Source organism: Pseudochaenichthys georgianus, chromosome 12 (genome assembly GCF_902827115.2).
Source record: "Pseudochaenichthys georgianus chromosome 12, fPseGeo1.2, whole genome shotgun sequence".
In the NCBI taxonomy this organism is placed as follows: Eukaryota; Metazoa; Chordata; class Actinopteri; order Perciformes; family Channichthyidae; genus Pseudochaenichthys; species Pseudochaenichthys georgianus.
The window spans coordinates 20,320,204-20,346,604 of record NC_047514.1 but is presented as its reverse complement, the minus strand read 5'-3'; the positions used below and the strand labels follow the sequence as shown (position 1 = coordinate 20,346,604).

Here is a 26,401-nt window from a genome sequence, read left to right as displayed (position 1 = left end):
TTTGCTTTCATCGTTTTGTCAAGATAAACGTACTTCTTTTATTGTTCATTATATGAAGCGTAAAGGCACATTTTTGTTATGAGTTCTTCTGGGTAGATGATTGTACAAGACTTCAGTTGTGTTATACGCAAGGTACCATCTTTTTGTGGCAAATCTTATTTGTAAAGCCGGTGAAAGGGAGAGCTGCCATTCTTTGTTTTCACTGTGATGTTATACAGTATAAAGGCAGTATATTTTTTCTTGTCTGAGAAATGTTTCACCTCTGCCGCTGCATTATTGGTTTCTTATTAGTGCTTGTGGATATGTGAGACCAAATAAACGACTTAAACCCACAAGTACCATAAAAAAGTATTAATCCACATGGAGTTGTTTACATCAGTTTCAATGTTGTTCTGGAAAGCTACAGTAGTGTTTACTCACTGAACCTGATGCCACATCCCTCTTAATTGGATTAGTGACAATATAACTCTCTGCTGCGAGTTGGTGCTTAATTCACTGCAAACATTATAATCCAGGCTCAAAATTCAAGCAACTCAGTGAAACCTATGGTTGTTTCTGAGCGTTTTCTTACATCATGTCAGAACATACAGACAATAAGGCAGTGATCTATGTAAGACCCTGCATTATGATCAATTCAAGCATTAATCTGTTTACTTCCTGTATAAATATGATATATGTGCGTCTTCAACCATTTGCTTCAATGAATAAGATGAAACAATCACACGATGCCACTATGGATCAAAATTAGAAGATACTTCTCAATACAAAATATCGATTATTTAGAAATAATATGACATTTGCTGATTTAAATACAAAGCATATCACAATTTCAGGGCCTGCGATCTATATCAGATCATTTCATATTGCCTTTTAACCCAAACTAAAACAATGAATTAGCATTTTGCAAATACCAAAACAATGCGCTGAAAGACAATAAAAAGCTTAAAAACATAAAACATCTCCGTTTTTTTCAGTCTGTTCTGGGTTAGGCAAGCTGGGAAGTCTTTTTATCTAAAGTTAAAGGGGCCCTATTATGCTTTTGGGGGGTTTCCCTTTCCTGTAGTGTGTTATAGGTCTTTGTGCATGTAAATGGTCTGCAAAGGCTAACATCCCTGAGGGAGTTTCTCTCCCACACACCCCGCCCCCTGTCTGAAACGCCTCTATTGGACTCCTTTGTAAACTTGAGTAACACAATGACATCACTACGTAACACTTGCGCTACTATTGGCAAGCAACATTTTTTACATGAAAGGCTAAGGGGTGGGACATCTCTAAGTGGTTGACCAATCAAACAGAGCCGGCCAGCTAACCAATCGTAGACTGGGCTCTGGTTTCAGACAGAGGGTGAAAAGAGTTGCTGCAGCACAGGCAGTATGAGAAACCTTTTTGAACATTAAAGCATGTCAGAGTTGGGGCACAAAATACAAATATGAACCTGAAACTGAGCATAATAGGGCCCCTTTAAATAAACTGAATTGTTTTTATTTTATTTTGTAAGGTCTGACCACATTTGAAATATTTTGTTCTTCCTCCTGCCCACTCTTTTAGCTTTATGCTAATGCTGCTGATAGGCTATCTGACTGATGTGTTTCCATGGCAACAAGGGTTGATAGTTGGAGTGGCTAATGTACTTTTGCACTATACAGCAAGTTGAATAAACACAGCGCTGGACACATTTTAGTAAGAGGAGAATTATGCAGTAATATAAACGATAGAGGCGATCTGTGATGGACAACATGAGGGGATACGATTATAAGTGTGTGCTAAGTTAGACTTTTAAAATATTGTTTGCAATTGTTTGGGTTTGACAGCTTTACTCTTACAGTTATAGAAATATATAATCTGAACAGCCCTCCATTTTAAGATACAATATACTGCAGTTGCTCATTTATTCATTGTAATGTACTTAGTTTTTTTGTTTATTTTGCATATTTACATTTGGTGTTAATACTTGCATTTTCTTAATGCTTAATAGTGTTTCAAAAATATTTATTTTGTATAATCGTTATATTTTTGACCTTCTCTTACACCTTATTTCCTCATGTTGTTTTTGTTTGCTCCATCATACACCAAAGCAAATTCCTTGTACAGTATGTGTAAACGTACCTGGCAATAAACTTGATTCTGATATATGAGAACAGTTGAGTGTTTTCAATTAAAAACAATTATTTTATTGTTAGAAGTTGCATTTAAATGAATACTAAAGCAGGATTCTGTCTGAACATGCAGTCCTGTCTGAGTTGGTAGCTAACGTGTGGCGTGGCTCTGGGAGGCTGCTGTGCTCGACTAAGAATAGCCTCCTTTCTGGTCCTTTTGCCTGCAGTCACTGTCTGAATACAGAGCCAACACCACTGCACACAGACTCCACTACACCCTGCTGGTCCCTGTGCTATTTGTAGCCCACCTTTAACTGTACTCAGAGTGGATATGTCTGTCTATCTGGGAGCAATACTTGTGTTCATCCCTCCAAAGAACGGGCCAAATCGCATGCGTGTGTGTGTGTGTGTCCTAGCATTACTATACTTGTGGGGACCTAAATCTGTTTACATAGTCACGTGTGGGGACTCGCCGCCCTTATGGGGACAGATTGGAGGTCCCCATGAGGGGAATCATTCATTTTAGGGTGAAGACTTGTTAAGGATTAGGGTTAGGGTAAGGTTAAGGGTAAGGGTTAGGGTTAGGCATGTGTTGGTTATGGTTAAGGTTAGGATAAGTCTCCAGGAAATGCATGTAAGTCAATGTAAAGTCCCCTGAAGTGATGTATACGTGTGTGTGTGTGTGTGTGTGTGTGTGTGTGTGTGTGTGTGTGTGTGTGTGTGTGTGTGTGTGTGTGTGTGTGTGTGTGTGTGTGTGTGTGTGTGTGTGTGTGTGTGTGTGTGTGTGTGTGTGTGTGTGTGTGTGTTCAAGTTTTATAAAGATTGAGACAATTAATGCATTTACATTCTTAATGAATATAAGCTGAGAATAAATAAACTGACTCTCTTGTCGATAGGAATACATTTGATGATGCAACACTTATTTAAAGTACTTTTGATTCTTTATTTAGATACCTGTTAGTCTACAAAGTGGCCTCTAGCCACTTGCTTCTTGAATAAAAAGAAAATGAGAGGAAATCAATTCCATAATTCTTTCATCAAAAAGAATTGAACATTGAAATGAACTAAAAAAGCATAAATTAAAGAGTTAAGTCTCATCTATACCGACCCAGGTGCCATTTAGGATACCATGTGTCTACAGTGAGTTGGAAAGTCTCTCAATACTTTCAATGTTGTGGCTTTTCAGATCCAAACCCACTGGTACATACTTAAGACATACATCTTAATAAACTTCAAACAAGAACACTTAAAAAGGCTCAGTGCCTTCCTAAAACAGCTGGTCACTGTAGTCTTGTATCATCGCAGACAGAAGGAAATGTGATGAGGACTATTTTCAAAGTACAGTGTGTACAGTACCTCTGTTCATGGTCATTCAGGAACATGTCAACCAGTGAGATGTGTTTTTGTATAGTTCTTGGACACGGTGGAACTCTATGGCACAGAGGGAAGAGATATCGGGCTTTGATGCATGTTCTTCATGAGTTTCTGTCTTATGCTCTCTCTGTAAGTGAAGCGAAATAATTCAAACACAAAACCAATGTCCTGCGGGTCGTGTTGTAAGTGAGTCTCAAACATTGTGAGCTGAAACCAAGCAGGAGCTCGAACATCAGTGTCTGTGCACGGCAGACAGATGAGATGATGATTTTTGTGACGGGGCGTAGTGAGGCTGAGTGCGGTGCGATGCTCAGCTTAAAGCTCCCTGTGTCTGTCTGTCCGTCCCTCTCATTGTTATCCTCTAGCTTAGAGCAGGCTTGTGGCCGGGCAAGCCGCATTAGCAATGCGAGGAGCTGTACGAGCCCTGATGGTTATGTAACCCCTCCCCTCCCGCCAACACACACACAATCACACATGCATTCATGCACGCACGCACACAAACAAACAAGCCCTTAAGCCTCTCTGGTCCGTAGCAGGCACACGCTAGCAAGTGTCTCTCACCCGCTTATCGTTACATCATTACTATACAGGCCTACTTTCTCCATGCAGCAGCCTCAGTGTAAAGTATACTGTCAGATGTTAAATGCAATGCAACAAATATATGTGCAGCAAGTTACTGCCTTCAATGCATGGCTTACTTTTCAATAGGCAAATCTACCAAAATGCATACAATTATTTATTTTTTTATTGTTTGCTTTTTCTATATAACTTTTATAACTAACAAAGCAAGTATGTATACCGTTTGAAATCTGCTGTTCATGCTCATCTGTGTGCAGTGTATTAGGAAAAAGGATGATACCATTGTTGTGGTGGCTCTTTGTGATGCTCACAATATCTCAGTTGTTGACTTGTCTGTTCAGATTCTGCTGATTCTGGAGAACATTTATTTGGTGTTACAACCAGCTCTGTAGGAGAAATGGGAAGCAACGTAAAACAATGTCTCTTCACAACTAGACCTGGGGAATATCTGTTTGTGCATTCAGGCCGGATGTTTCAAAACAAACACCCGTCTTCTGAAGCATATCATACATTTACAAAAATAGAAACTTCTGCGTGTGTGTGTGTGTGTGTGTGTGTGTGTGTGTGTGTGTGTGTGTGTGTGTGTGTGTGTGTGTGTGTGTGTGTGTGTGTGTGTGTGTGTGTGTGTGTGTGTGTGTGTGTGTGTGTGTGTGTGTGTGTGTGTGTGTGTGTGTGTGTGTGTGTGTGTGTGTGTGTGTGTGTGTGTGTGTGTGTGTGTGTGTGTGTGTGTGGCTACTAAACCAGACATTCCCCAGGTAAAGCTAAAGTCTGTCAAAAACCACACTCTACAGCCTAAAAACGTGTTATTTGTTGTCACTGCAGCCTATGTACTCATGCATAAACAAAAGTCAGCATGTTTAGAAGAATAACTTACCCAAATTTGTACTTTTTAAATTGTGCATACCATGATTTAAACACAAGTTGGTAAATGGATGAATTAATGATTGAAACAAAGTCCCTGTTGAGCCTAAATAATGCAGCAAGTCGCATTTATCATTTGTTCTTTTTACGTTGAGGAAAGTGAAGCAGCTGGTAAAAGGTTTGCTCTCATAATAAAACATGAGTACCTTTTGAATTGTATAACATGTTATTAATGAATGACTTGGTCATTACAAATGTAGCTTTAATGTTTCCTTAATCTTTGAGTCATTGCTATGTGCGCATATCTTGTTGTTGAGACTCCACAAAAGCATACCAGGTAACGCTGCCAATCGCTGCTTTGAAATGTGGACTTCTGCTTTCTACCTTGAAACAATATCTGTCAGGTTTCATGATCAGGAAGTGAGGGCTGTCTGCTAAACAAAACTGCATTGTTTGTTGATTCTTTGAACAACAAGGCACCAACGGTATGGATGTGTTGATCTACGAGGATCAGGTTACTGTATCATTTTAATGCTATAGACATTAATGTTGCAGCAGGAAGCATCGATCCTCACAGTGATCACAACAACACCAACGTTGTAGTGATGACATTGCACTTAGCTCTGGTATATTCAGCATTGTTACTATCAGTGTGCTGTGGCTCCACACGTGATATTATAAGCACTATAAGTTCATCTCCCATGTTGCTGTGAGTCACTGATGCATTGTTGATATTGATGTTGGGGATTTTTAAGCTTCTCTTGATCAAATTAAAATGACGGATGGAGTTTTGTTGAATGTAAAATGGGAAACACTGAGCGATGGAGGAGAATACAGTTAGTGTCTTTACTGGAAGTTAAAGCGATGATGGAGAAAAGACACTGGAAGACAATAACCTACTCTCTCACTGGTTTTCACTTATAAAGACTGCTGAGTAAGTGCTTACCCAAGAGGTAATAGTGTTTTTAAAATGTAGAACTCAATAACAATACAATAAACACAATAAATGGTGTGTATAAAGAAGTAGAACCCAACGTTGTATTGGTGGTTTAACACTGGATGTGTTAGCGAGTGGTACACTGTGTTCTTAAAGGGATGGACATGGTCAGCGACAATACTCAGGTCGGCTGTGGTGTTTAAACCAGTGGTTCTCAACCTTTTTACACCAAGTACCAGCTGAGAAAATAGTTGGCTCTCCAAGTACCACCACATGACCAATGTTAACATACAGTCTATGCACAGTGCTCTCTCTCTCTCTCTCTCTCTCTCTCACTCACACACCACAAGTGAGAATATAAAGAACAACATAATAACTTATTCTCACACAACAAATGTCAACTACACATGTCATTTCCTGGACCTATACCAACGTGTGAATGTAGGCCTCCTGCAACAACCCACATCGTAACAGAAAATGTCCTCTTGGGAATTCAGTTCCACAATAATAACGAAAGCTTCCAGGAGCAGATGAGCCTAAGGCTAATAGCTCATCTTCAGTCTGCTGATGTTTGCTATTGCCATTTCTGTGGTGGCAATGTAAAAAAGATAAGAACAAAGATAAAAATTAAGGACAAGTGTGTGCTTTTTCAGCTTTTGACCTCGGTCACAGCCTTCTCTCCATTCTTTGAGCAAATGCCTTCTTCCTGAGTCACTTCTCTCCTCCATCACAGCGGCTGTGCATATCACCTTTGTGTTGCTGGCGGAGCCTGCGCTTGTGCTCGGTTGATGACTGTCCTCCTCCTCATTCACTTGTTCACTTTCCTCTGTACCTCTCTTCCGAATACCTCCCGTTTTGAGCCACGTTTTTTAACATCATTCAGCTTTCTTCTTTCTTTAGCTTGCTTGCAACGTTCGCTAATCGTTCGCGGGTAGTAAGGTCGTAATTAGCAACGCCAGAAATAAATTAAAAAAATGTTTCGTTTATAAATCTAAATTCTATTTTCATTCGTTGTAGTATTTTGATAGAATGATTTATTTTGTAATTAATGTTATTCAATCAAGCCTCAAACTGATGGCACTTGTCAAATCAAATCAAGTTTTATTTATATAGCACATTTATAAACGATTTTTGGTGGAGCCAAAGTGCTGTACATATAATAAAAATAGCCTACAGTAGAGACACTTTACAGCAAATACAACAGCACAGATTGTTCAGAATATCAGTATGAGAAAAACGACACCCTCTATCCTTAGACCCTCTGTCCTTAGACCCTCTGTCCTTAGACCCTCACATCGTACAAGGAAAAACTTCCAGAGAAAACCCACAGTTTAAGGGAACATGGGAGAAACCTCAGGGAGAGCAACAGAGGAGGGATCCCTCTCCCAGGACGGACAGACGTGCAATAGATGCCGTGTGTACATCGAAGAGATAATACATTTTACAGCATAGAGACCGAATGTTAGGAAATGCATGTGTCTGTAATAAGAAGATGAATCCACGAGGATGTCAGCTACAGTCCTGTGGAAGCCATCAGGGAAGCAGCATGACGAGACCCAAGGCAGGACCGCAGAGACAGGTTCAGCCACGACCCGAAGTCCACGACTTAATCCAGAACTCAGGATAGAGGATCCAAGACACAGGACTACAGCAAGAGGATCAGCCTCGACCCCGGATCCCGGCGTCGTCGTTGTCCCTATAGCCTGTTTTAAATTGAAGTTGTCTGAGGTCCTTACCATCAGCTGCTCTTGCAGTAATGAGTAGTGTACCTTAATGTCCCAAATGTGCACAATGTAGTGACTGCTTTTCGTCTTTTTGTTTACTTAGTTGTGTTTTCTGTATTTTATATGTCTGTGTTATGTGTAAAGGTTAAAGGTGGGGTAGGTAAGTTTGAGAAACCGGCTCGAGATACACTTTTCGTTATATTCCATGGAATGCTCTTAACATCGAGATAGCAATGAATATCTTAAGTGCTTTGACAAAAAATACATAAAAGAAGCCGTAGTACTGTAAAAAGCACAACCAATCATCTGAGCCGGCCCGGCTAAAATAACTGGATGGCCTACCTGCCTGTCAGCCACGTGCACAAACTTATCTCGTGCCCTCATTGGCCCTCATTTATTTATTTTTTAATATTTTGTATATGTCAGATTCCTCCACGTACCACTAGCGGGGTGGTACATGTACCACAGGTTGAGAACCACTGGTTTAAACCATGCTCAATTGCTACTATTGGCCCAAAGTATGCCAAGAAAATATCCCCCGGCCCACACCTTTACACCAGCCTGAACCGTTGGATGGATCCATGCTTTCATGTTGTTTGCACCAAATTCTGACCCTACCGTCCGAATGTAGCAGCAGAAATCGAGACTCATCATACCAGGCAACATTTTTTCAATCTTCTAGTCTTGGGGAGCCTGTGTGAATTGTAGCCTCAGTTTCCTGTTCTTAGCTGACAGAATTTACACCCGGTGTGGTCTTCTGCTGCTGTAGCCCATCTGCTTCAAGGTTTCCTGTGTTGTGCGTTCAGAGAGGGTCTTCTACATACCTTGGTTGAAACTAGTGGTTATTTGGGTTACTGTTGCCTTTCTATCATCTTGAACCAGTCCATTCTCCTCTGACCTCTGGCATCAACAAGGCATTTTCGACCCAGAAAACTGCCGCATACTGGATATTTTCCCTTTTTCGGACAATTCTCTGTAAACCTTAGAGATGGTTGAGTGTGATAATCCCAGTAGATCAGCAGTTTCTGAAACAGACCAGCCCGTCTGGCCCTTAAATCACCTTTTCTTCCCAATTCTGATGCTCTGTTTGAACTTCATCAGGTCGTCTTGACCATGTCTAAATGCATTGAGTTGCTGCCATGTGATTGGCTGATTTAGATATTTGCATTAATGGGCGATTGAACATGTGTAAGTCAAATTATATCCAAAAGTTTAAAAACATTAATGGTGTTGTGTGTACTTTATATCAACAGCACCTTTGCTCATTCTCACCTCATGTCAATATGAATCTTATAAGAAATGCATATGAGAAATTGAATCATTCTCCTGCACATTTTTTATAAAAATAAAATAATGTAACTATGTTGTATTTGTGTCTCTTCTGCAGCACTACTTCCTGGTGGTTTTTGGCCACGATGGACAGAAACCTCTGGAGCTGCGGACGGAGGAAGAGTCCGACTGCAACGAGTGGGTGGAGTCTGTGCAGCAGGCCAGGTAAAACACTAAATAAAGAATTTCTCTAAGGTTTAATTTTATAGTGGTGTACTTTTATTCAGTAGTGTACTTGATTTTGAACAACATATTGTATTTCTACCTCAAGATGCAACAACAGCTTAAAGTTCCAGTACTAACGAACTAATAATAAAATAATCAGACATCAGTAACTGGCAACATTTTAACGCAGAACCAGTACTTTACCTGTAATGGAGTATGTTATGTTGTGATATTAATACTTTCACTAAGGTAAAGGATCTGAATACTTCACCCACCATGGTCATCTCCTTACAAATGAAGTGTTTTTCATACACAACACCCAGTTATTCTTTATCTTTCATGACATAAGGTGTTGAATAACTCTGTTTTTCTACTCTCTGCTTGGCTTTTGTGCTGATGCACGTTTGACATAACGACCACGTGCTATTCCATAGTTGTTTAACATCTAAGAGTGTGTGTGTGGTGTGTGTGTGGACGTGTTCTGCTCACAGCGGTTCACATTTAGGTCACACTGGTGCTGTATGGCTACACCGGTTACATCACAGACCTGATCTCGCCACTCGACCTCTAGTCCTCTCTTTTCACTCTGTTTATTTCTCTATGTGAACATTCAGAAAAACATATAAAGCAAACCAGCTTTATTTCATATTTCAGGAAGACACATATCACACATAATGTCAGGTGTTCACTTGTTGACAGAGAGAAGAAGTTCTCAGATACCTAAAAGTAAATAAAAAATATAAATAAAGGCGTTAAACTCTTGTCTAAAAATACTCAACATAAAAGTCTCATGAACTTATGGTAGCCTATCAGAAGTAAAAGTACTCATTGCTCAGAATTGCTCCTTTCATAGTATATCATTATCATAGAATAATATTCCGTTTTTTTTACTAACACTTTGAGTAGAAGTATAACGTTTCTTACATTTATAAAAACACTCAAGTAAAGTACACTTAGGTCAAAATTGTACTTGCTTAAGTACAGTATTTAGGTAAAAAATACTATATAACATATACAAACATGCATTCAAAGTACAGTACTTGAATAAGTAAGTGTTTTTATTCATATCTTAGTATAATCAGCAAAATACACTTCATCATATCAAAAGTACTCATAATGCAGAATGTGTCCTTTGGCCTTTTTGTTATTATAACATATTATAATATTTTAAGAGCCAATTTGAGGCATATTATATATATACATATTTCTTTTAAATATCTAAGTGTTAAGTACATTTAGAGTAGTAAAGAGTTCAATCATTCCCTCTGAATTTGATTGGAGTAAGAGTATTGAGTAAAAGAAAATGTAAATACAATTCCAGTTTGTGATAAGCATGTCAGATGAATCTCTTGGTTTGTTTTATTGATCTCACACACGTCTCGTTTCCCCACTTGCTTGCTGTAGTTACTCTGACATCATCATCGAGCGTGAGATCCTGATGCAGAAGTACATCCACCTGGTGCAGATCATGGAGACGGAGAAGATCGCAGCCAATCAGCTCCGCACTCAACTGGAGGACCAGGACACGGAGATCGAGAGGCTCAAAGCTGAGGTATGCATGAGTGCATCCACATCTGCGTGTGCATGCATACATAAAGACACACACACACACACACACACACACACACACACACACACACACACACACACACACACACACACACACACACACACACACACACACACACACACACACACACACACACACATGCTCAGACACTTGGATGCAGATCAAAGCATGCAATGCATCATGCATGATGGGAAAACACTTGAGTTTGGAGCGCATGTGTCTCTTAAATGTGAACACAGCAGGGCTCCAGTGATTCCCAGAACATTACTTCCTCATCATGCATCGAAATATTTGTTGTTTTCAGCCTCTAAAGCTGTTTCATGAATGTTTTAACCTCTGGGCCCGTGTATTCACATGGAGACTGTTGTTGCCAGATTGTTATGATGAACAAAACCAAGGCGAGGATGCTGCCTTACCTCAACAACCAAGAGGAGGAAGACCCAGATATTAAAAAGATCAAAAAGGTACATTGATGGTTTCTAGTGCTGGAATGCCGTTTCCACAATGCCTTTCCTCAACTACTGTACTTGAGTTTATATTCAAGGTCGTTTGCTTGTATATTTCCATGTAATACAACAGAGAGACATATTTTGAGTTTTACTCTACTTCATTATCTGAGCTTTAGATAGTTAACAGAATAATGTTGTATACCCTTCCTGTTAACCATGTATCTGCAGATGTGTTGATCTTTGTTGCAATATTCTGAAGAACTAAATATTTCTTCTACTTTTTAAGCAAAATAAACAATTTAGAAACCTATTTAAAAAATCAGCTCTGTTATGATCTCATAAAGAAATGTTACTTTAAAGGTCGTTCTCACAAGACAGCAACACCACAAACATATGATGATTGTATAGAATATGATGAATTGCCATAGATTTAACCATCTATAAGTATAGAAAGGCATTCAAAATAGCACAACCTTTACAATTTTAAGCATTAAAATATAACATACACACAAGTGCAGAAGGGATATCTATCCAAACATATTATAAACAATAGTTAAATACTGCACAATTGCCCCTTTATGTACATCTTGCTTACACATACTTTACTTAAGTAAGGTTTTGAATACAATACTTTTAATTGTAGTGGAGATTTTTAACAGTGTGATTTTATGTCCTTCACTAAAGCAAATGATCTAAATACTTCTGCCCCCTTTGTTAACTTCATAAAATAACGAAGACAGGAGAACAAAAATGGATCTTATTGTGCTGTGGCTGTGCAGGTTCAGAGCTTCATGCGAGGCTGGCTGTGTCGGAGGAAGTGGAAGATCATCGTCCAGGACTACATCTCCTCCCCTCACGCTGAGAGCATGAGGAAGAGGAACCAGATCGTCTTCAACATGGTGGAGGCAGAGACAGAGTACGTCCACCAGCTCTCCATCCTCGTCAACTGTTTCCTGCGGCCGCTCCGCATGGCGGCCAGCTCCAAGAAACCTCCCATCAACCACGATAACGTCAGCACCATCTTCCTAAACAGGTATCTTATTAGAATTGACTGTTCATTTGAAGTGAATACTATCTCTAATAGTTTATAGTTACAATAAGCATCTCTCCCTCTGTAGTGAGACCATCATGTTTTTGCACGAGATCTTCCATCAAGGTCTGAATGCTCGGATCGCCAACTGGCCTACTCTAGTTCTTGGTGAGTCCTGCGCTACACTTTTGACTGATTTAATTACAATTTGCATATGGGTTACATCACTGATTTCCAAACTTGCTGTGTCCAATTCCCTGCAGTATGAACCAAAAATACATTTGAAAAACATTTGACATATTTATCACATTTAGATATCATCTCACATGTGAAAAAATCCCCCCCAAAAAAAAATAATTATAAAAACGTTACTGTTCTGTGGTGGATAAAGTAACGAAGAAAATCAGTTTAAACCATTATGTCCTTTTAAAGGCTGCTTACTTTATGATTTTTGATCTCAAAGTTAATATTTGAGTTGTTTGTTTTTCACGCGCAGCGGACCTGTTTGACATCCTGCTGCCGATGCTGAACATCTACCAGGAGTTTGTGCGTAACCACCAGTACAGCCTGCAGGTTCTGGCTAACTGTAAGCAGAACAGAGACTTCGACAAGCTGCTCAAACAGTACGAGTCCAACGCTGCCTGTGAGGGCCGCATGCTGGAGACCTTCCTCACCTACCCCATGTTCCAGGTGAGCTAGTGCACACTACATAGTACGTTTACTCATGTACAATACGCAAGTACACATTGAGGTTCTTTTACTTGAGTAATTCATGCATCTTTATACTTTTACATCACTTTTGAATTAATGTATTCTTAATTTAAGTACTTTTGAGTCAACTACAGCTTTAGATAATTTCAGATTTCTATTTTTCTGTCCGGATAACACAGCGTCTCTTCAAATGTGTGGATTTTGAATGGCATGAAAATGACTACTTCTAATTTAAATTAACTTTTTTAATCAGCTGGCAAATACATCGCCGCAAAGCTGAAAACCTGGAGTTTTTTTCTTAACTATCAGGACAACGTACACATTAATGTAAGAGTAACATTAATGCAAAGACATCAAATATAAAGACCTGAAACAATGACAGGCAACATATGATTGCCTTCTTTTACTTTTCGTGCTCTATATACTTTCTGTTAAATATTAACACATTACCTTTCACTGATTCAAACACCCTCTTAAATACGATGTTCAAAAAGCAGCTTTCACTTTTTATCGTCGTCAATTGAGACAAAGCTGACGAAGACAATTGTTGTGTGTATTTCAGATTCCACGGTACATCATCACTCTTCATGAGCTGCTGGCTCACACACCTCATGAGCATGTGGAGCGAAAGAGTCTGGAGTTTGCCAAATCCAAACTGGAGGAGCTGTCGAAGTGAGTGTCAGAACATCATGCAGATAACAATAGTGATGGATGGTAATTGGTGATGATGATGATGATGATGATGATGATGATGATGATGATGATGATGATGATGATGATGATGATGATTTGTGTGTTGTCAGGATGATGCACGATGAGGTGAGCGACACTGAGAACATCAGGAAGAATCTGGCCATAGAGAGGATGATTGTAGAGGGCTGTGACATCCTTTTAGACACCAGTCAGACTTTTGTCAGACAAGGTGAGCTTCTTCTCCAGCACCTGTTGTAAAAAAACAACATTTTATTCCACCACCTTCCTCTCACTCCCGTCTGTCTCCATGAACAGGCTCTCTCATCCAGCTGCCGTCCAGCAGCGAGCGGGGGATGCTCAGTAAAGTCCGCCTGGGCTCCCTCTCTCTGAGGAAGGAAGGAGAGCGCCAGTGTTTCCTCTTCACCAAGCACTTCCTCATCTGTACACGAACATCTGGAGGAAAGCTTCACCTGCTGAAGGTCAGCCTCATCTGTCTGGATATATTTATCCAAACATGGTTGAAGTTATAGTTTACTACTTTGAAATCACTTTAATTTTCTTCTAAAACTAGTGAAACCACTTCCTGGTGAGATTGTATTTCAATGCAAATCAAATAATGAATTTGCCTTGTAACATCGTCTCTCCCCCGACAGCAAGGAGGCACGTTGTCTCTGATAGAGTGCACCCTAATTGAAGAACTAGAGGCCAATGATGAGGACTGTGAGTATCCTTCATACCAAACCATTTGTTGTTTCTTTTTTAACGTTATTTGTTGTTAACTGAGGCTTGGCCCTTTGGATGCAGACAATGCAGCAGGTCAAGGCTTCAACCACCTGGAGTTTAAGGTCGTGGTGGAGCCTCCTGACGGTCAGGCCTTCTCTGTCGTCCTCTTGGCTCCTTCACGCCAAGAAAAGGCCGCCTGGACCAGTGATATCAGCCAGGTATGTCTGACTGTTTTAAAGCTGGTAGCCATCTCTCAAATGCTAGATGAAAGAGGACCAAAGTCTCTACTAACCTTTGTTTCAGTGCATCGATAATATCCGATGTAACGGCCTGATGACCAGCGTCTTTGAGGAGAACTCCAAAGTATCGGTGCCGCACATGATCAAGTAAGAAAAAAGGGAATTCTGATGGTCTTAGAAACATATAGAACATGAAGAAGCTTGCAATTAGAAGCAGTGACAATTACACAGCTCAATAATCTATGTATTTGAGCCCCTTCAAAAGTTTACATTGCAAATATATGGCTCACTAAGGTTCCAAATGTGGATGAATCCACTGCTGAAATGCATTATACCTTTCTTTTTGTGTAAAATGCACTAAAAAGCTGTTTTATGTAATGACTGAGCCTTTTAAAAAAAAAAAAAAAACATTTGTATGAGAGTTATCTTTCAAGTAGAGTTGAGTTTAAAGTAGAGCTGATTTTAAGAATTTCCTCATCCTTTACTTTTTTTTTTGCCAAGATCTGATGCCCGTCTGCATAAAGACGACATCGACATCTGCTTCAGTAAGACCCTGAACTCCTGTAAGGTCCCTCAGATCCGGTATGCCAGTGTGGAGCGGCTGCTGGAGCGACTCACTGACCTGCGCTTCCTCTCCATCGACTTCCTGAACACCTTCCTCCACACCTACAGGATCTTCACCACGGCGGCCGTCGTCATCGACAAGCTGGCCGACATCTACAGGAAGCCGTTCACCTCCATACCCGTCAGGTACATAACACCGTGTCAAGCTGTAACACCTGCACATACTGTAGGCTACTAAATACATTTACTTAAGTACTGTACTAAATTACTGAACTAATGAACCAGTACACCATGCAACAAAGTTTGTTCATGTACAAATAAAAATCTAATTGTTTCATGGTTCCAGATTTACAAATGCAAATAAATCCTTCATTTCGTTTTAGTAATTGTACTGTATTTATAATAACATTGAGGTTTATTAAGAAACATGTTCACGGTGTCACATTGACAGCATTTCTCATCTTTTCACAAACCAAATGGTAAATTGATGAATTGAGAAAATAAGCAGCACCCATATTGAAATAAAGATCATTTAAGATAAACCTTTATTAATCCAGGAAATCAGTACATGCTTTTTCTCAAGAAGTATTTTTAATGCTGGACTTTTGCTTGCTGTAAACTGTTAATAGTACTTTAAATTAAGTTATACAATTTTAAATACTTCCTCCACCGCAGCATCACTGTGTTAATTTGTTTGCACACATTGATCCATCCTCATTGTCCTTCCCTCTCCTCTCATTTCACGGACTCATCCTGCAGTGCACTCACTCCATCTCCATGTTGTTCTTCATCCTCCTCATTATTCACCTCCTTTCTTCATCTATCTCTCTGCCCTACTCCTCCTCTTCCTGTCACTGTCCCAGGATCGAGCGGCTTTCATGTGACCGTCTGTCCATCATGTCCCTCTGTCCTGACTACAGTCTGAAGATCACACAGCTGGCCCTGGACCAGTCCAAGTAATGCCCATCAGTAGAGAGAGTGCTCAGTCGGCGTCTTTCAGGGACACATCTACAGATCCTCTCTCTTTGTCTCTCAGGTCTCTGGAGCTCTTCTTCGCCACCAACCAGGGCTCATGGGGGACGGACCCTCTGAACAACAAATCCCCGAGGCTGATCCGCAAGTTTTCCTCTCCTCCGCCCCTCACCCTCTCCTCCCGCACCTCCTCCCCCGTCCACTGCCGCAAGCTCTCCCTCAATAGCCCCATCAGTGGAAAACCAGGAGTCTTGGATGTGTCCCCCACCTCTTCTGCAGCCAACTCCCCCACCTTCAGTCACTGCCCCTCCATCTCCTCCCCTCCTCCTAACTCACCCAGGCCTACCTCTGGCTTTTTCTCCTCTCTGCCCACCACACCTCTCAGCCTCCCCCATGCCTCTGGAGTATCCTCCCCGCCCCCCACCTCCACCAAGGCCCCCATGGACTTCAGCCGCGGTCCCGGGTCCCCAGAGCCGAGCCCAGCTGCCGGGGAGGACGTCAGCGGAGAGCTGCCTCGCTTAGACGCCTTCTGTGGGAAGCTGAGGCGCAGCATCCGCAGGGGTGTGTAGCTGGAGCACAACGCATATGATTCACACTCTGCAGTCTCGTGTGAATATCAGGCACACAACTGTTCCAGAAATATGGTTTAGAAACAGGTAAAAGCAGAGTTTAGGTGGCTCTGCGATCTAGTGCAAAGCTAAGTGACTTCAAAGTCTGCGTTAATACAACTTCTTTATAAGATATTTTACACTTAAATCTGACAAAGCTCTGATAGTGGCCCGCCAACCCAAATAGAGAGACACAGAAATGGGTCACCCAACGGAGGAATAATCGCGCTCTTGGATCCCCATCTGGCTCCAGCAGACAGCTTATTCACTATAAAAGCAGCGGCAGAGCACCAGGTCAGAAAATGTCTGACAACAAATTAGGAGGAGAGAAAGAAATGAAGAGATCAACTTAGCTCTTACGTGGCAGCTGGAGTTTCTCCTAAGAGGAAAATGACGTATTGAATGACGAGCCCTCCAACAAAACCCAAAATACCTCAGATTAGGACCAAGTAGGCCAAAAATAGACATGAGCCAAATCCTGTTTAAAGTTATATTGTTGAATTGTTTTTTGTATCCACTCTACTGTACTTTCTCACATTTTCAGAATTTTACCAAACCATGTTTAGAATAAGAATGAATTGTTGTAACATCATGTTGCAAATGTTTGAGCTCTCTCTTTCCTTTACCGTAAAAGTTGTCCTGGAGTCAGTTTCTATGGACAAGTTTCTCCCTGAAACACCGGCCAGCAGCGAGCCGGGCGACATGTCTCCCTGCCGCTCGCCTTCAACACCGAGACACCTCCGCTTCAGACAGTCAGGAGGTACGACCAGTACACACACACACACACACAGACACACACGTATTGTATTCCCTTGTGTTTCTAATGTCTGTTATTCTCTGCAGTCACACCCGGGGAGAACTCACGCTGCCCGTTGTCGCCAGCTTCAGCATTTGCAATCGCCACAGCTGCTGCGGGACATAGCAGCACCCAGAGTGAGTACGGCAAGTCATTAAGGTCAAAAGAGACACAACAGAGGAAGGTCGTCTGTGGTGGAAAGTGACTAAGTTAATTTATTTAGAACTGCACGTTGTTTAGAAATGCAATTTGAGATACTTGACAATGTCCACGTTCTGCTACTTTAAACTTCCACTCCACTATATCTCACATATTGTACTTTTTACTCCACTAAATGTATTCGATAACTTTGGTTACGATGCAGATTCACATTGATAATACAAATGCAACCAATAATTAAATTATTAAGTATTATAACAGGTTAGGATCAAATTCACAAGCATTTAGAGTAGCTCCAACTTAGCCAGAACTAAAATGTAAGTGATGAACACAATGCAACAACAATTTGAATCCAATAGTTTAACATATATTTTCTGAAATGAGCCATTTTGCATAGTGAGTACTTTTGGTACCTTTATCATATTTCGATATTGCTATACTTTTATTATGTAACTATTGAATGCAGGACTTTCTATTTTTCTATACTGTTGTATAGCTACTTTTACTTATGTGTACATTTTTTTACTATCACTTTAGGAGTACTAATTGCACCACTTTTCTTTAGACCTGAAACTCCACATATCACAATGAAGTCTGTTAACAGGGAGCTAAATAGCAATACTGACCTCAGACTTTTAAAATGGTTGCCCTCGTAGGTTTTAGTAATTCTGACAAAGTCTGTGACAAGGAATTCATCATCCGGAGAGCTGCGACCAACAGAGTTCTCAACGTGCTGCGACACTGGATTTCCAAGCACTCTCAGGTGAGTCCACAAAAAGTCTTTACGTGCGTCCAAAAGATCCAAACACTTTGAGCCAGCCAGCCCACCTGAAACAGTCTGTTGTGTCTGTTATCATTGCCATCACACCTACCCCCCTCTGTGTGCGTGTGCGTGTGTGTGTGTGTTCCCCGATGGAGGTGCTCTTTGCTCTGCGTGTCCTCCTCCCACCCATGAGGCGAGCAGAAAGGTCAACCTCCTCTCCTGGGACACTAAAACAACTATCACTTTCTTTCAAGATTATATAAGATGCTATTTTCGTACCTGCATGTTTGTAGCCTGAAAAGTGAACATTTATAATGTATTAAGTGGTCCTTTTAATAAACACAGTTCTGGGTCCATGTGGGCAATATTAGTCTGTGTGCTATGACCTTAAGTTTCACCACAGAACATCACTTTGTAAAGAAGCAAAACCATTTACTTAGGAAAAACGTAACTTCATTTTTTATCAACCTTATTTCGAAGGATTGATGTGTTTAAGAAAATACTAAAGTAAATTACAAATATATATTTGAATGCTTTAGATCTGTGGTTGCTGTTGACAGGAACGTTTTTAACGCAGCGCTTTCCCTTGCCAAATAAGTGTGAACATGATTTTAAGACTGTTTGTGATTTCTTTTTTTTTCTTTTTCTTTTCTGTCTGGGATTAAGTAAAAATACACCAATATATGTAAATGTCCCTCTAGAGGGCATCCTTCTCATGTCTGCAGCTACATTAAGAGGCAGTTGGGATGGATTTGAATGCACTTTAATACAATGAAATCAGTTTGATGTGCTTTTCAAAAGTGCCATAATTTTCTTTGATTCTTTGAGACTCTGGTTACTATATTTTTTGTTTGTTAGTTTGTTGTTGTTTTTTTCTCTGGTTCTTGTATACAGTGTACATTTTAGTTTTGCAGGACTCCCTGGCAGAGGAGATATTATATCTCAATGGGACTTTTATGGTTAAAATATTAAACTGTACTATAAATGTAATGTAAAATATACTCTTAGTGTGTGTCATGTTGATTATAACGCAGATATGGTTCAAATTGAAGCAAAATGCCTTTGAATAATCATAACATGGATATCATAGACAACATTTGACATTGTTGACCTGAATCTGCTCAAGTCAGTCTTTCTGCAAACATGCAATACCCACATATTATCTGTAGCTGTAATTTAGTACTAAATGTGTATAAATGTGTTCTCCATCAGGACTTTGAAATGAACATTGAGCTGAAGATGGGGGTGATCAATCTGCTGGAGGAGGTGCTGCGAGACCCTGACCTGCTGCCTCAGGAGAGGAAAGCAACATCAAACATTTTAAGGTACAAAGTCAGCAAGGTATTATAAAATTGAAAAAATGCCTTTTTTCTGATTCACGTATTATCTATCTACATATAATGCCAGCATAATGAAAAGAACATACATTAAAACTGAAGAAAATGTAGTGCAGTACATCTGCAGTTTATGCGATGTGTCAATGTGCATAACAGTGTCTGTTTTGTTCTTCAGTGCACTTTCTCAAGAAGAACAAGATGATGCTCAGCTGAAAATAGAGGACATATTACAGATGGTCAGTATGAACACCTATTAGGAGCACAATGTATTAATATACTTAATCATAAGTGCATTTTAAGGTAATTTATGAAATAATTTATCTCCAGAAAAGCTGTCCCCTACTACACTTCATTGTGGTAAGAATAATGATAATGTATAATCATCAGAGGTGGGGGACTCGAGTCGCATATTTTTGGACTTGAGACTTGAGAAAGTTACCGGAGCGCCAAGGAGGAAGTGGAGCACACAGGAGACAGCCGTTTCATTGCCGACTGTAATGTTTATGTTGGGAAATGGCAGTGCATACATTATTTTAGATGTACTTCGAACTCGGACTCTCATTCACTTCATGAAATCGCTACAGCACCAGGAGGCAGCGGGATGTGTAACTCCGCCTCTGAGAAGCGCAGCACCAGCGCACAAAGAGCTGTGCCTTTTACGCAATGCCTTCACTGTGTTTACTTTCATTAGAACAGCTAGAAAGCGACCGCAGGCTGCTACGTTTTAACCACACACACCTCTACACACATCGAACTGCCCGATTAGTCCCCCTATTACTCGTTTTATGAAGGAGATGTCCGGTCACTAAGGCGCATGATGTGTGTGTGTGTGTGTGTGTGTTTGTGCTCTGCGCAGCTCTGCTCTGTGTGTGTGTGTTCGGTGTGTTTGTGTGTGTCCGACAACGGCATTTGTTTTCAAATGACCGTGAACAGTAGTTTACACACATGTAAAATATTTGTGTTGTACTCCTGTTATCACTTCAGAGCCCTTTAAGAATGTATAGGCTTATCATTTCAGCGCCCCACTCTCCATTGCTGTTTATGTTGAAAATAAAACTAAACTTTTCATAACCACAATATTTTAACTGATTTAAATGCGGAAACTGGGGTTATTCATCAGAATTTCGTATGACTTGACTTGAGACTTGCTCATGACTTGCACATGTATGACTTACTCCCACCTCTGATAATCATACAGGTAGCTGTAGTGTAGTTTCTTTGCATCGTGGTGAATTGAGTTGTAGGTGCATTCCCAGTATGTGCATGGAGGTAACGTAGTGTACTAGTACAGTAGTTATTCCAAACTACTATTAGGTCTGGACTACAAATAGTTTGTGTGTGTTCCAGGCCGAGAGTCCTAAAGCGGAGTGTTTTGAGTCCCTCTCAGCCATGGAGCTTGCAGAGCAGATCACAATGCTGGACCACATCGTGTTCAGGAGTATTCCCTACGAGTGAGTACGTCATACAGACAGTACAAACGTTGCTTAAAACAACACATTTCACAAGGATAATTTGGTATGTTTGTATTTCACAGGTCTGTCATTTTTTCAAATCATATCCTTTAGGGTTATCTAGAAATAACTGTTATTTGATACTGCAATACTGGGCTCAGTTGGTAGTATACTAAATCAGGTCATCTGCACATGATAATCCGATTAGATACATACGGAGAATACTTTTTAGTAAATCAAATGTAATGACTAATTACATAAGAAATGTAATAAAAGCATATTTTATTGCTGTACTTGGTTGAGTTGGACATCATTTGAACTACTTTAAATAGTGTACAAGATTACGGAATATTTGCATGATGATGTGTAGAGTTAACATTATGTCAAACAAAAAATACAGTGTGTCTGACTGACTGTGATCTGCAGGGAGTTCCTCGGTCAGGGCTGGATGAAGGTCGACAAAACAGGGAGGACGCCGTACATCATGAAGACCAGCCAGCATTTTAATGATGTAAGACTAAACAGGGTTTTTTCCTTTAAATTCTGCAAAATAACCAAAGGTATATTGACACAAAATTAAAGCAGCTATGTTGATATTTTATTTAGCATTTTAATATTTTTCAGCAAAAAAATTATCTTTTTTAATTGGTTCCACTTTTTCAAATGTGAGTATTTGATGTTTTTGTTTGTTATATATCATGACATTTGAATATGTTGGTGGATCTCACTGTTGCATGTGTCAACTTTGATTTGAGGACATAGCCATTTAGAAGGTTTGCTGAGATTTTAAAGCCAAATTCTTAAAAGGTTTAGTGAAATAATAATCGGCATATTAAAGGACAATTCATTTCGAGTTTTTTCTTTATTGTAATGCAGAAATTGAACAATTGTTGTCTTCTTTTTGTCAGTGAAATAGAAGTGTTCCTCTCACCCTCTGTCCTCAGATGAGTAACCTGGTGGCGTCTCAGATCATGGCCCACACTGACGTTGGCTCCCGAGCTAACTCCATAGAGAAGTGGCTGGCAGTGGCCGATATCTGCCGCTGCCTCAACAACTACAACGGCGTGCTGGAGATCACCTCGGCTCTGAACCGCAGCCCCATCTACAGGCTGAAGAAGACCTGGGCCAAAGTCTGCAAACAGGTTGGAACTATTTCATTGTTGTTTAAAAATAAACCTACTCTCTCTGCACAAAACCTTTATGATTTATTTGTGTTTTTAGACAAAGGCTCTCATGGACAGGCTGCAGAAGACTGTGTCCACGGAAGGACGGTTCAAGAATCTCAGAGAGACACTGAAAAAGTAAATGTTGCTTATTAACCAGACATATTAGTGTCTTAATATACAGTCCCTTTTTTAATAACTTGTTCATGTTTGTGATGTGTGTGTAGCTGTAACCCTCCATGTGTCCCGTACCTGGGCATGTACCTCACTGACCTGGCTTTCATTGAGGAGGGAACACCCAACTTCACAGAGGAAGGCCTGGTTAACTTCTCCAAAATGAGGATGGTAAGGAATGCAATTATTTCCTTGCTCCTCTTCTTTTATAATCATTATTCAAGCCTTAACCTGAACAAAAGGCTTTCAAACTGTGTTTTATAATCAGTAATCGTTAGCTTGTGAGGCTAACAAGCTTACATACAGTAGGCCAAGCATTAACAGCATTAACTAAGTATTTTTAGTTTTAGTATTAGTTTGCGGGGTCAAATTTAAATACTTTGTTGTACACATTGCTTATGTCCCTCTGGGAGCAGAGACCTATTGCTTGAAAAATATATTTTGGATCGATTTAAAGGGTTCTTCTTAAAAAACAGACGGTGACATTTTAAGGAAACTCAGTGAAGCCTAAATTAGCTTAAAAACTAGCTGGCTAAAGTTGATTAAATCTGTCTGCTGTAACAACTGCAAAATGAAAGGTTGTGTGCTAGAAATAAGGAGCTGCTTTTGTGTACCACTGCTTAAAGGTATAACGCTCAATTTTACATTTAGTGTATTAAAAAGGCATTACGATGTTAAATCAGTCGCAGTTATACACTGTGATCTTGACAGGCATAGCAAAAGCAACTAAGGGCTTAGCAAACAGTCAATTTCAGTTGTCTATTAACTCTCTACTCTTTCAGATTTCTCATATTATCCGGGAGATTCGTCAGTTTCAGCAAGCACCTTACAGGATAGAGCACCAGCCCAAGGTGAGTTTAATAAAATGCATTACCTATGAAACATAACATTTGTGTTTTTTGAACTAATAATACAAAATATTTTGTCTTTTCTGACTTCCTCCAGGTGACTCAGTTCCTCCTGGATAAGACACTAGTGATGGATGAAGATACCCTCTATGATCTCTCGCTGAAGATCGAACCCCGAGTACCCCCTGGCTAACTTCATTGCACACAAACATATTCACTTAGACAAAATATACATTCATCTTCACAATATTAACTATAATTAAACACAACTTGAGTTTCTTTCTTAATGGCGGGGGTCGTTTCATAAAACACCCCGAGTTATTGTGCTAAGGAAACCCGGGAGAAAATGTGCCTTGTTGTGTAAATATCTGATGTGTATATTTCGTAAACAGAATGAACTGTATAACATACACAACTCTGCCATACAATCGTACTGTTATGACTGTAGAAACAACCACGTTAACTACTTAAACATGGCACTAGAAATTAACATGTTGCTGCTATGACATTGTAAATACTAAACAACCTGCCTCTGTAGTCTTGCACATAAACATTGTTAGATGATTTTTAGACGATTTGTATGATAATGGCCAGATTAATCTGCTCAGTCCCCGGGTATCATTTTGTGCAGCATTTACACAGAATACATAAAAGTAACTTGATGATGTGTTCAAAGACACGTTGCTCACTGGGAGCAAACAGTCCCTTCTTTGGCCACTTGGGGCAGCAGAACAAGCTGGAAACATGATTATGAATTTTTACTTCGAACTGTGTTTTGGTCTCCGCCAACTCTTTAAAGGAATATCAGTTAAAAAGCTTCACTTTCCCAACAAGCTTTTCTTTAAATGTGTGTGTTTGCTACACAGTGTTTTTTATATAGAGATTAACCAAAAAACAGTTGCCCTCTCCTGCAAGAAGCAAGGTCTATGAGAGCGGTAAGACTCAACCATATTTGTGAAGTTGCGGGATGTAGGCCTAAAATCAAAACAATGAGGTGTAACCCCTTTCACATTACACAGTCATTACACCATTGTTAATATAGTATATAGTTTGTATTTGCTGAGAATTGCCCTTATCAATATGTTAATATTAATAATGCAATATTTCTCTGATGCACACACTGTACACTACCTAGTCAGCACCAAACAACAGACCAACAAAGTTAGCAGAAAGCTATAATTGAGTACAAAGAATAATTTGTAACTCACAAAAGTATAGTGTTTTAAGGCAGCTTGCATGTGGGGATAAAATACTACCGGGGGTCTCTGTGGGTGTCACACTACCTGCAGTACCAACTGTGGCCACCTCTGTGATATTTGCCTCTCAGGCCAGATCTGATCACAGTGAGAGCTGATTTCAGATCAAGGCCCCCACTGTATCATGTCAGTTTATATTAAGCTTTAATATTGCGTATACCAAAATGATAAGTAATTCAATTGCCAGAGACCAACATCCCCAGAGTAAACCTCAGTTATTGCAGGCTCGAGGTACACCGCTCTGGGGAATTTCCACTTGACCTGGTTGGTAGGTCAGCTTTCTGCATATGTCTGGGTCCCACTTCCTTAACAGCTGGAGTACAGTTGAAATATGTGTATCTTAAACTTACTGTCTCGCCTGTGACGTTGAGCTCAAGGGATGACGGAGCATTTTCTTATCATTGCTCATCTGTTAAGGTTTATATTGTTGCAGTTGCCACTTTATTGCATTTGCATGTTACAGCAAAACTCTTTGTAGTTTACACACATTCCAAATCTGCAAATGTACTGCAAATGTCATATGTATTCATATGTTTTACAATCAAAACCTGTTTCAAATCATATTTCTTCAGTTTTGTAAAATAGTGATTTTGTGCACAAATCTTTCTGATTTTGAATAATCACATTCCTGCTCTTGTCACCAGTATCAGCCTGAAAGGTTTCTTACATGATACAAAGCCCCTACAGTTACATTTTATTTTAAGTGTACCATTTTCTTTTTATAATTCCATGTCAATGTGATGTTTAAATCATATTCATATTTTAAACCTTGTAGACTGTTTTAGTAAAATAGTTATAGCTTTGCACTATGGATTTCTTATGAATGTCAATAGACTCTAAACGTGTTTATAGCATGATTATAGCACGATGTCCTTTGTGTCCTTGGGATTACTGTTATCCTTATTGTTGACTTTTACTGAGTTTTAGATTTATTCATTTATTTTGGCTATTTTCTGATGTCAGGAATCTTCAAAATATTCGCTGCGTTAGTATTGCTTTCTTACATTACTGTATACTTTAAATTCAAACTTTGCTGTTGTATATTTCCATGCATTTCTCGGTTTAATGTACAGATATTTACACACAATAAAAGCAAAAAAAGTGAATTATGTTGTTTTTGATGGTGATTAGAGGGAGATATGGTTGGCGCTGAGGACTCAATACCCCACTAGAAAACAAGCTAAACAACCAAACACAGAAACGCACTGCAAATATAGAATACCCAACTGAAAAGTGCAAACAAAAAAAGCATACAAGCAGTGCTAAAGAAACCTTGCTAGTTGCAAATGACTCAAAAGTTACAAAACGAGCAAAACACCTGCCAACATATCTAGATGGTCATCTTTGATTCGCAGAAACTGTCAAACTCTCACATTTTCTAACACGCTACCCAATGACCTGACTTCAATTGAACCATTTCACTAAAGTTCCTGAACCCAACGTTAGCGTTTAGACACGACCATGCATTGGTCTATATCTGTACATTTTGTTGGGAAATGAGGACTGGCAAATATCTGCGGTATCTAATGTTATACAACCAGAATGTTACATTTCATTTCAATACTGATGGGATGTCATCCTCACTACATGAGCCATTAATTAAGTCATGTGTTCGGCATGTCTTTTTGTTTAAGTGTCCTCTGCAATAACAATTTGTTCTGCATCTAAATTCTGTGCAACATGCAGGTTTTTTTACGGTATTTGCATTTTTCTTAGTTATTTGGTTGCCGTGTGTGTGTGTGTGTGTGTGTGTGTGTGTGTGTGTGTGTGTGTGTGTGTGTGTGTGTGTGTGTGTGTGTGTGTGTGTGTGTGTGTGTGTGTGTGTGTGTG

At 39.8% G+C, this 26,401-nt stretch overlaps 1 protein-coding gene across 1 annotated transcript in view; it reads left to right on the top strand.

The window, feature by feature from the left end:
• The window catches only part of rasgrf2a (Ras protein-specific guanine nucleotide-releasing factor 2a), a 35,637-nt gene extending 9,960 nt beyond the window's left edge, over positions 1-25,677 (top strand). The window contains exons 2-28 of the mRNA XM_034096324.1: positions 8,959-9,065; positions 10,470-10,617; positions 11,010-11,099; positions 11,864-12,117; positions 12,203-12,282; positions 12,611-12,804; positions 13,388-13,497; positions 13,629-13,747; positions 13,834-13,997; positions 14,172-14,238; positions 14,323-14,459; positions 14,545-14,627; positions 14,982-15,230; positions 15,908-16,000; positions 16,081-16,577; positions 17,259-17,384; positions 17,468-17,557; positions 18,236-18,342; positions 19,555-19,667; positions 19,855-19,915; positions 21,027-21,130; positions 21,557-21,641; positions 22,075-22,272; positions 22,352-22,431; positions 22,521-22,638; positions 23,250-23,318; positions 23,413-25,677. Of these exons, the coding sequence (XP_033952215.1) occupies positions 8,959-9,065; positions 10,470-10,617; positions 11,010-11,099; positions 11,864-12,117; positions 12,203-12,282; positions 12,611-12,804; positions 13,388-13,497; positions 13,629-13,747; positions 13,834-13,997; positions 14,172-14,238; positions 14,323-14,459; positions 14,545-14,627; positions 14,982-15,230; positions 15,908-16,000; positions 16,081-16,577; positions 17,259-17,384; positions 17,468-17,557; positions 18,236-18,342; positions 19,555-19,667; positions 19,855-19,915; positions 21,027-21,130; positions 21,557-21,641; positions 22,075-22,272; positions 22,352-22,431; positions 22,521-22,638; positions 23,250-23,318; positions 23,413-23,508 (3,639 nt within the window). The 3' untranslated portion in view covers positions 23,509-25,677. The remainder of the gene's footprint in view (positions 1-8,958; positions 9,066-10,469; positions 10,618-11,009; positions 11,100-11,863; positions 12,118-12,202; positions 12,283-12,610; positions 12,805-13,387; positions 13,498-13,628; positions 13,748-13,833; positions 13,998-14,171; positions 14,239-14,322; positions 14,460-14,544; positions 14,628-14,981; positions 15,231-15,907; positions 16,001-16,080; positions 16,578-17,258; positions 17,385-17,467; positions 17,558-18,235; positions 18,343-19,554; positions 19,668-19,854; positions 19,916-21,026; positions 21,131-21,556; positions 21,642-22,074; positions 22,273-22,351; positions 22,432-22,520; positions 22,639-23,249; positions 23,319-23,412) is intronic.
• Positions 25,678-26,401: the final 724 nt, after the last annotated feature.